This window comes from Phymastichus coffea, unplaced genomic scaffold, assembly GCF_024137745.1.
Source record: "Phymastichus coffea isolate CEN01 unplaced genomic scaffold, Cenicafe_Pcof_1.1 PCOF00056, whole genome shotgun sequence".
Classification (NCBI taxonomy): Eukaryota; Metazoa; Arthropoda; class Insecta; order Hymenoptera; family Eulophidae; genus Phymastichus; species Phymastichus coffea.
This window is the reverse complement of record NW_026706867.1, coordinates 595,282-606,052: the sequence shown is the minus strand read 5'-3', so window position 1 is coordinate 606,052 and position 10,771 is coordinate 595,282. Positions and strand designations below refer to the sequence as shown.

General features: G+C 34.0%; 1 protein-coding gene across 1 annotated transcript in view; it reads right to left on the bottom strand.

Moving 5' to 3' along the window:
• Window positions 1-1,441: 1,441 nt before the first annotated feature.
• Window positions 1,442-10,771, bottom strand: part of LOC131666086 (cell adhesion molecule 4-like) — a 143,572-nt gene continuing 134,242 nt past the window's right edge. Inside the window, 1 exon segment of the mRNA XM_058938449.1 lies at window positions 1,442-1,942. Coding sequence (XP_058794432.1) covers window positions 1,845-1,942 — 98 coding nt within the window. The 3' untranslated portion in view covers window positions 1,442-1,844.

Below are 10,771 nucleotides of genomic sequence, written 5' to 3'. Positions count from 1 at the left end.
TATGACCTAGATTGTCGCTTTGAATTTTATTGTAATTACGGAAACAGAATTTGTCAGGAATTAACATACAGTTGGATTTATTTGCATAAAATTCTTTCTAACTTTTCTAACTCTTATTGCACTGATAAATTCATCATTTCAACATTAATGTAATTTGAATGTATATTATACAATGGAGTTTTAAATCAAATTGACAAATTGTTGACTCTTCAAATACAAAATTAAGTTAGTGATATTTTTGAATTAAAATCCGTAATGCGGTGTACTTGAGTTAAAATACTATGCTGCAATATATAAAAAACCTTGAACGCGGAAGTTGTCTTTATTTCTTAAACTTGTCGTAACTTGCCTATGATTATTTTCTCCCCTTATTAAAGACCAAGTTGTAACAATCAAAACAATTCGTTAATAATATACGTCCTTTTTTGTTTAATAACATTCGTATTTCATAACAAAATCTTTACACTATCTCACTTACATGATTTTAATTTAGTAAATATAATTAAAAGTTCATATTTTTAAATGCAAACACAATTTTAACATATAATGTTTTGTTGTAAAACGAAATACATGTATTCTTATTTTTCTTCAGCCAAAAAATTATCATAATTGAAAATAAAAACTGGTGAACGAGCTGATAAATAAACAACATTTATTAAAAAAACAAATCTCACACATTTCTGACTTAAAAATCATATATCGAAATTATCAAACCTTATTTGTCCTAATTATCACGACGAACTAAATAACTCATCACTCGGCTAGCAAAAGCTGACATACAAACAATAATATTGATTTGGAAAATGCATCTTTGAAAATTGATATTAATGTATCTTATAAAATGTGCGAGTGACCTGTGAGCGTAAGTATAATAAATTGAAATGAATTTGAGTGAGATATATATAGCGTGAGGAGCACGCTTGGCCGAATGTCAATCACATCAGACACGCGCACACCGAGTTTCACTCTCTCGTTTCTACAAATGTTTTCCTTACTCGCACTACTACTCGACAAAGACTTGGCGAGTAATTGTTATCGCGTGACATATGCAAGCAGTTGCTGTTTGAGTGAGATTTAATTTATTCATAATTGATGAAAACGGTTATTCATCATAGATTTCATTTGTGAAAAAAAATAACGTGTATTCCCGGTAAATACAGCTTTACGTAATCGAACGAATACAGATGGTAAATGTGCATACATTTGTGACGTACAGCATAGAAAAAAAGTATGCAAGCGTAGCTTCCCTTTCCCATTTAACAAAAAGAGCATTTTCTTCTGCTCTCTCACTTGCCTCGCAAGATGAAAAATATCACACTTCACGAAGAAGAAAACTTGGTAACGAATCGTCGCATCATATATATATATATATATATATATATATATATATATATATATATATATATATATTATATACGTGTGTGTATGTGTGTGTATGTTAGAAAAAAATCCAAGAGTAAGAGAAATATTTTCCAACGACGCAATTCACTCTCTCACTATATATATGTATACCGCGCATTATATACATTTACAAGACTTGGCGCGTCATGTCAGTTTATGCGTTACATCAGGTATTTTTTTTATATTTACAAGAATATTTATATTCTTATAGTCTACGTTAAGATTCAAAATGTATGAGTGTGTGAGTGTATTCTTATTTGTTAACGTATCGCTTACAAAAACATCTTTATCCGTTTAAAATTGTATGACGAAATCATCAAACGTACCCTCGCGATTTATCTTTTTCTCTGTCTCTACCTTTTCCTAAAAGTAATAGGAGAGAAACCAAAAATCGACTTCTCTCAATGAATTAACGTCAGATGCGGTTCATTCAGGCCTCGTGGTCACCTCAGAACTGATGTGAGGGTCAAAAGAGCTGTGAGAAGGAAGGTTGACCTTAAACCCTGACTCGCTCCGTGTTGCATTGCTGCTGGGTTTTCACCTGTAACAAGAAACGAAATAACTTTTCAGATCAAAATGACATGACTGGTAGTTAAAAATTTCTTTTGATTAGTTCAAAAAACCGAAAGAATTCGGAGAAACTTAATTTTTCTAATTTTCTGCTTATTAGCGATGAAAGAAGTTTCAATCAACTGTGATTGCAGTAACATTAATTATATTTTATCATTGCTGTTGCCAGCTAGACAATTGAAATATTGCGAAATTGAAATCGATATTTCGTAAATGTGTTAAATTGGCAAGAGTTCAAAACACTCGCTAGTGTCAGTGCTGTAAAGTCAAGTTGGCATGCATGAAATTTGAATAGAAACTCTTAACCATTCATCAGAATACATTACTTCTTATTCCGGATAAGTTATTACATCGTATTTGTGTATTACAGGTTGAATAAGAAGTTTGATCATTTTTTAATAAAAGGTATGGAAATTTTTGTTGTATTATTTACGTAAAGCTCAACTAATATCTTGAATTCAGATATAAATAGTGTTTTTCTTGCAAACACATGCGTAAACTAACTTTATTAAACGCATGTAATCCTTACAGAAATCAAACTCATAAGAAAAGTTTCACATGAAATCTATAGTTTTTTATTAATTGTTCTTTTATTCTAATTGATATATTATTCATAAAAAAAATCTATAAAAACATTAATGCAGCCTGTTGTATATCAACGTAAGTATGATTATTCAGGTCAAAAATTGCAAATAATCTATTAAATATAATTAAACGCGATTCAGATTTGATTCAAAACAATAGAATAATGCATCATGCTACTAGAGAGTACAATAGAGTACAGTACAGTATACGTTTCACGAAGCGCGCGTTTACCTACTCGTACCTATACTCCCGTGTTGCGTATACTCATTTTCGCATATCCTTGTAAAGGGATGATGTTGCGCTATCAGCAATAATTCTGATACAACCACATTAACTGTTTAAAAGTAAAATACATCGCGCTTGCACGAGGTGCTTAACTCTGAGACTGTTTATACGGTTCTGTACCCCTTTGCTAGAAGGGCGCATAATCATTACTTTACACAGTATGGAGAAAACATGCAAATCAATGTTAATAATTAAAAATATAAATTGAGTACAATTGATTAGAAAGACAATAATCATAGAAATAGTAAACACAAAAAAATAATATATCACTCAATAAAAATATGCTCAAAAATTAATTGATAAATTATTATCGATTATTATTGATTGACAACTAAAATAATTTATATAATTCAGTTTATATAAACCAAAAGTATTTTACAAATTGCTGGAGTCTACTTTGCGAAAACACTTAGTATCAGTGTATGTATAAATCTATAAACGACTAGTTTTGATGACGGCCTAAAGCTTTCTGACTGACATCTACCGAGCGAATCGAATTATTATAGTACATTTTTTAACAGGTGCAGAAAGACTATCTTGATAAAAGGAAAGATTTACGGCGCAAGTTTCGTTAAAAGAGCTTCTCGCATAAGCTAAGGACAGTACTTTTTCACGTGAGAACCGAAAACAAACGCCGAAGGTACGATTTGGAGGTTATGATGTGGAAAACCTTTTTTCTTCCTCCCACCCACCTCTCTTTCTCTAGCTTTCCTTAATTGTTTGTTGAGATAAAGACCTAGTTTCTATACCGCACTACTCCAATTTACAATTAGTCAAAATTGATTTAAATGATTTCCCTGCTCAGTTTTCAGCCTCAAAAATTAGGTTTCTGATCTGTAAATACATACACCGAACTACATGGATTTTATTGATACACATGCACGAATAGCGAGTTATATTAGCAAGAGGAATGATATCATCTTAATGATTCCCTTACATTTGATAATTATAATAAATTAGTTTTATAGGAATATGTGATGTTTGAGTGATTCTCTATTTTGAGTTTGCCACAAGGTATGACTGAGGGATTCTGCATTTAAATTGTCTCTGATCTCTTTATTATTTGTATCAACTTTATAAAAAAATTGACTCGTATAAGAGATACTCGTATACAGCATTCAGAGAATTCGCGTACGTTTGTACATTACATTGATCCTTTTTTGCGTATGATATTTCATAATTCCTATAAAATTGTGTGTAACCAACACGAATCAATATTTCAAAAAGTAATTCACTAAAGCTATCCGGTAGAAGGTTCCAACAAGCATACCCACCCAGACCAAGTTATCATGTAGCTATATAGGTCAGCTTCGGGTTTCTCTCGACGAGGCTTAAATTTAAACGGTTACGCTCATTGTCGGTCTTCTTGCACCCATATGAGTATAATGGAGTAGATTTAGTGAGAGGCTTTGGCTAGGAAATTCTAGTTTTATACTGCTTATTAAACTATGACTTGCCAGTAAACCATTTTATTAATAGCTTAGTTCGGAGAGGACTTTAGCTGAAAGATTAAATTTTATATGTGGGATATCGAGAACTTGACGATTTGAATTAAGAGGTTGGATAATATGATATTTCTGGATATTGATTTCACATCGAGAAGGATTTTAAGACCCTACTTTGAATTGATCCCTAATAGCTCTGTTCTCTAACTTTCACACTTGACATTCCGTTCACAATAGAAATAAAAATTAAGCAAATAAATTGACTTATATAATAAAGTCTTAATGAAATTTTTAAATCAGAGCTTCGACGAAGGCGAAACAGAAAAAACAGAATAACAAACTTTGGTAACCCTAAGTTCTCATTTCTACTAAAGCAACTTGATCGAGGAAAATTTCGCGGGCGAGGAATCGCGTCAAGCGAATTTTCTAGTAGTCTTCGTGCAGCGCAAAGTCATCAGACCCTCTAATACACGTATAATCCGTTTTACACGCTGCCGAACGAATAAGTTCTGTGTATATCAGACTGTGTCGGAGGCGGAGGGGAGGAGTTTCTTTACAAACTTTCGCGTTTATCCTCCTCCCCAAAAGTTCGCACGGTTCTACACTATATAAGGCTTGCTTTTCTTCCTTACGTGTTTTTGCGTCGCCGCCTCGTTTACTCTGTTTTCGTCCTGTCTCTTCCGCTTCTTGTTTTACAATCTCGCGTTATTTTTACACACGTTCGTTACTTTGGAGCGCGTTTGCTTTAGAATGAATGGATTTTTGTTACGCCGATGCGACGACGATTTGTAATAAAAGTGATACCGAAAATGAATTTTTGTAGAATGAAGCTAATTTGTTAAGATTAGTTTAAGGTTGCATTCAATGAGTAATACATTACGTTATTAATAATTGATAAATAAGCTTTCGAAAAATTGTTTTTCAAATAAAACAATAACAGATGGAATAGACAAAAATTACAAGGAGTTGTTTGTCAACTTTTATAGTTATTACGCCAACACAGAACAAACTTACAAGGAATAAAAAAAATCAGAGCTTGGATTCAATGTCTGCACTTACAGCGAACATTGAATCCAAAGAAGGCGCGAAAGCGATAACGTAGAAAGTCCAGCTTGCTACAATAGCGGGATGAAACAATATTTTCTTTAGTGCCATGGTCCAACACACACAGACGAGCAAAGGAATGAAGTAAGGGAGCAACGCAATGACCATTATTGCCGCGACGGTAAAGTTTTCCAAGCGCGCGTTTTTCAGCGGTGTTACTTTATCAATTTTACCGAGGTGCGCAGCAGCTGCAACGACGAACAAAACATACGATTTTTTAGTGATTTATAGCGTAAAATCTCTCCTTTTATACGTGTACAATAAAAAGAAGTATGAAAAGAAAAATATCAAGTTACAATGTGAAGGAATGTTTCTTATTGTATTTGGTATTCCTTGGTGTTATTAAGATATAAAAGCGAGTAATTTCACACTAAAAAAAATGTTATAATAAAATTTGCTACAATTGTAGTAATATTTACTATAAAACATAGTAAAACTAGGGCATACTCTAACTTTAGTAAAAATTTCTATATTACGACCAAAAATTGCTATGTTCTATAGTCATTTTTCTTACATTTATAATAATCTTTAAAATAGGTATAACAATAATTGTTACAAATATATTAAATTTTATTATGAACTCGAGTATGTACTAGTTTTACTATTTTTATAGTAAATTTTGTTAGATTATTTTTGTGCGTGCAATCATGTTTAAGAAAATGTTTACTGACTATACGCTCGATTCGAAATTTAATAAAACATATGCACTGTAAATTCTTCTTTAAAAGAATATTATTGTTTTCATAGTGTTTATTTAACTAATTATGTATTTAACAAATAAGCGTGATATTTATTTATTGTATTTATGGAATTGATTATCATAGCTGTGAAATGAACAACAACCAATCGCTCAATGTATAAATTTATCAATAATTTCGAATAACTTGATTAAAATGTGTGCAATAATTCGGCAGAGTAATCAGAGTAATTAACATAATATTCTACTAAATTAGACATGGATTCGAATGAACAAACAACATAAATGTACACAAACAATTTCCATTGATAAAAAAGAGCGCAATGATTAAAAAAAAAAATTGGAAACGCCGAATTTTAGTGGAATTCTGTAAAAGAAGAAATCATCAGCAAGTAAAAAAGATGTCACAGAAATCCTAGTACGGATTAATGAACAATCTTCGACATTCTGCTAAGTCCGCAATTAGACATAGCTCCGTTCCTCGTGGCTTATAGGACACTTATCATTCGATCTCGTGAGACGATTGCCCTCCCCCAATCGTATTTCCTTTTTTTTTTTCTGATTGAAACCGCGAACCCGTAATACCTTTGACCAATCGTTACATGCACGATCGCAAAGATAATCCCGATGATAGACCGATGGCCACGACAATTTTTATGACCACTATAAATCAACCGTGTACACACGCCAGACAAATTAAACCGAGACGATTGGATTTTCGCTAAGATGGGTAATTATAGGACGTGCTTTCATCGTCATCGTTAATCGTCTGGATGTACGCCCTCAACTTGAACTCTCGCGTACCCCAAAATCGCTCTTGCTTCGATGCGCAGTTTTGCTTGAAAGCATTTATAAATTACAAACAGTTATAAATGAAAATGATTAATACGTTTTGCAATTTTGATCTACAACAAGCAGTCCGCAAATGGATATTTTTATGAAAATCTACAAAGTTCGGATATTAATCGCCTCTTACTTGTGTGTACTTTCCTTAAAATTTTTCATTTCGAAATGATCACTAGGTCACAGGAATTTTACGTTTGCTGGTAAATAGCTTTGAAAAAGTGAAATTATGTGAACGCAATGAATTAAGGAAGGAAGTGAATGAAAAAATTTAAGATCTAAAGTTGAAAGAAAATACGGAAAGAGGGTCAATGAGGAAACCGCGCGCGCGTCTCGGTTAATGGCCCATGAAATGATCATTGGCTAAAATTTATCTTAATTACGTGCAATTTTCTTCGCCTCACTATTTACTAACCCATTTTTGAGACATTTCGCATCTTAACAAAAGGATATGAATTCCTCAGTCATTCGCATTTTATTTTCATTAATTATACTTCATTTCAAAAATCGCTTGACAAAGAAAACTTATTAAAAAATAAAACTTAAACTAGATATTGACACGATACATCCAAAAATCCGAAGCGCTTTGTTATAGATTTTGCTATGGATATTTCGATTATTAGTTTTTAACATTGCCGATATGTCCAAATCAATTGCCGCTTCATAGTCATAATTGAAATGATTATTTTTATGTATATACTAATTGCTAGCATCTAAAAAAAATGATCTTTAAGAAAAGTCAAAGCAGTCTTTAAGAACATGTAGCCTTTCAATTTTACCTTTCTTGAAAGAAATGTTATGATCAATATGTTAGTTTAGAATTTCAAGAAAGTAATTACGAACTAATATAATTTTTGGCAAAACCTTCGTTGATCATAAAATATATCAAATTATGCTCTTAATTACTTACGGAAATCGAATGTACTAATCCTTGACGGTAAGTAAATTTAATTAAAAGTGTTCAAATGAGCATTGCCTCTAGCAATCATTTAAAGTCAAGAGAAAGAGAGAGAAAGAGCGTTTGGTAAACCCATCGAAAAAAATCTTAAAATCCCCGCATAAGAGAAAGCGAGGACTGTACAAGCTTCATCGAACAATCGAGCAAAAAGGGTCTAAAAGCCCTGTCGTGATCCTCCCAAAGCACAAAGAGAGAGAGAGAGAGAGAGAGAGAGAGAGAGAGAGAGAGAGAGAGAAGGAGGGAGAGAGGGAGAGAGAGAGAGAGTGAAAAGATGCGCCATGGAGATTTAATTAAGGATTGAATCAGCTGCTCGCAGAAAAATTTACGGTTCTGTTTACGCGTTCGTAAATCGGACTTTCGACGACTGTGTCCGAGAGAGAGTGAGAGAGAGAAAGTTTCCGAGTACTATATACGAGGCGCGAGTGCGCTTTAATTACGTCTCCACTAAGTCTACTTTGCATACCCGCTACTCTACGGCTATATATGGCTGAAAGAAAGAGATAGACAGAGAGAAAAAACTAAGGAAAATAGAGCGAAATTTAGGAGAGCTACTCGAGCGGCAACTTGAGGGCTCTCGAAGTTAATTGAACGAGTGTACTGTTTAGCTTAAGAATACTGTTTAAAAATTTCTCGTTATAGCTTTTTCTTTCTTACTTACTTTATTAAAGTCCCCGTCTCTTTTTCATTTAATCATTGTGTTCGGGTTGAGGAGTGAAACGACAAATCGGTAAAAGGTGAATTAAGATTTATTACAGAAAAACACAAGTCAAACACAATCAATAACACAAAGATAAAATTAGCGCTAGGTACAGAGGTGGTTCACAGGTTTCTTATAAGGTGAGGAAAACCGCAAGTAGCTGCGAACAACTATCGCACGAAGAAAAACGGCGCTAACTTACCTAGGCGAAAGGTCGAACGGTTCTGCCCGAATCCGCTGAGCGAGTCAAAAAAGAGGCATGTGATTTTCCCTCTCCCGCTTTCCCGTTAATTTTTTCTTCTCTCGTGGCTCAAGGGCCGTGGGGCGTTGCTTATTTTCGCTTTGCCGCCAATGTTGGTGTTTTTCAGCCTGCTGTCCTGCTCGCGTCACGTTTCACGATTGGTTTTCGAGGGGGGCCCACGGCCCCCGCTCTCAACCTTTTCAACCTTCGAGTCTTTATCTCGATGTGAGATTCGGAAATACACGTTTCCGATCTGCTGGTTTGATTCGCAAGCTAACATCAATTCTGGCGATGCGCATGCTTATTCGAGCTTGACGGACAGCGGCTTTCGCACACGGGTGCAGTTTTCCTGACTGAACAATTTAAAATTTGAGGATCTCAACGTCTCGTTTGATTCTTTATTATAATTGAAATTGACTCGTGTCAGCGCGCATCACGCAGAATCGCTCATGACCCGTCCAACTCGCCACTCGCCCTCTTACAAATTTGAAATTCTACGGTGCTTATATTTAATCTTAACACTAGTACATTTAGCGTCGCTGGCTTACAATATTTCTTATGATTCTTAACATATTATTAGTAAAAGAAACTAGTCGGAAAAGGTCTTTGCGCGTCGAGAAGGCCCGCGGAAACCTGAGCGAAAACATGTGCGCGATCAGCGGCCATCGTCGGGTCGGGTTTTCTTGCAGGCACTGCTTTTAAGTGTGGCCGTAAATCATTCTTAGGCGCACTCTGCCTGTTTTTAAAATGTTTCCCGCACGTTTGGATATCGTGTGGTTAGCGGTTCGAGATGCAGTTGCGCCTTGGTCTAAGAAAGAAATATATCGCGAACGGACATTCTGTAGCTAGCGCGTGATTTTGATTCTGACTATTTCCTCACTTAGCATACGAACGCGTAAATACTTAGTCATCCGAACGCGTAAATGCTTAGTCATCCGGAACACATTGATAGTTCTATTTGACTTGACTCTTATAATCGGTTGTACGCCGAGAACGATTTGTCAATTCAATTGAAAGTATATATTTTTTGCTTAAAGATATTCTAAATATTATTATTCGATAAAATATAATAAATTAAGTGTCAAATAAAAGTGGGTCTACATCGGAAGGCCGAATAAACTATAAAAATTACAAATATACTATAGACTTGGAAAATTTTAACAAAAGACTATACGTTTAGTTCCGATAATTGAACGAGTTTAATTAAACTACGGTATTAGTGAAACAAGCCAGTATCCCAGTAATCGGCCTGGCAAGAAAAAAAAGCCAGCCAGCCAGCAGGAGAATATTCATAAATGTAAATGAAATCCTTTGAAAAACGAGTGGCGAGTACAAAACAGATTCTATATGTTTATACACAGCAGAAGCAGATGAGCCATACGGTAGCATATGGAATGACAGTGCATAATAATGCTACTTCTCTTTAGGTGAAAAAATGATGAAAATAATTTTTACGTATTTCGTTAACTAATGTATTGTTACCACCTTAAAAATAACAAGAAAGCAAAAAAAAAGTAAATATAAGATTGGTGTTCAGATTATGCGTTATTTTTATCTTTTGTTATATTTATAAGTTTCTATGGAGGTTAACGAATTAGTTAATGAAACATCAGAAAATGTTTTTCTCATTTGTTTACCTACATCGATCGAGTCCTATTTTCCTTCATATAGAAAAATGACAGGTGAGAAAGAAACTGCAAATTTGATATTACTTGTACCCTGGCTAAATTAAACACTCACAAAATATAATATACAATTACATTTCTATCTAACTTATAATCAGTAAAAGAATAATTCTTTTTCACAAGATATTACTCTTTTGTTCCAGGATATCCTCGAGCAATATAAATTCCTCTATTTGGAATAAAACGATTCTCGCGAGGTGATATTCCGTAGGCTATAATGCAAATACGTTTGCGTATTATATGCGGATGATAACGCAAAA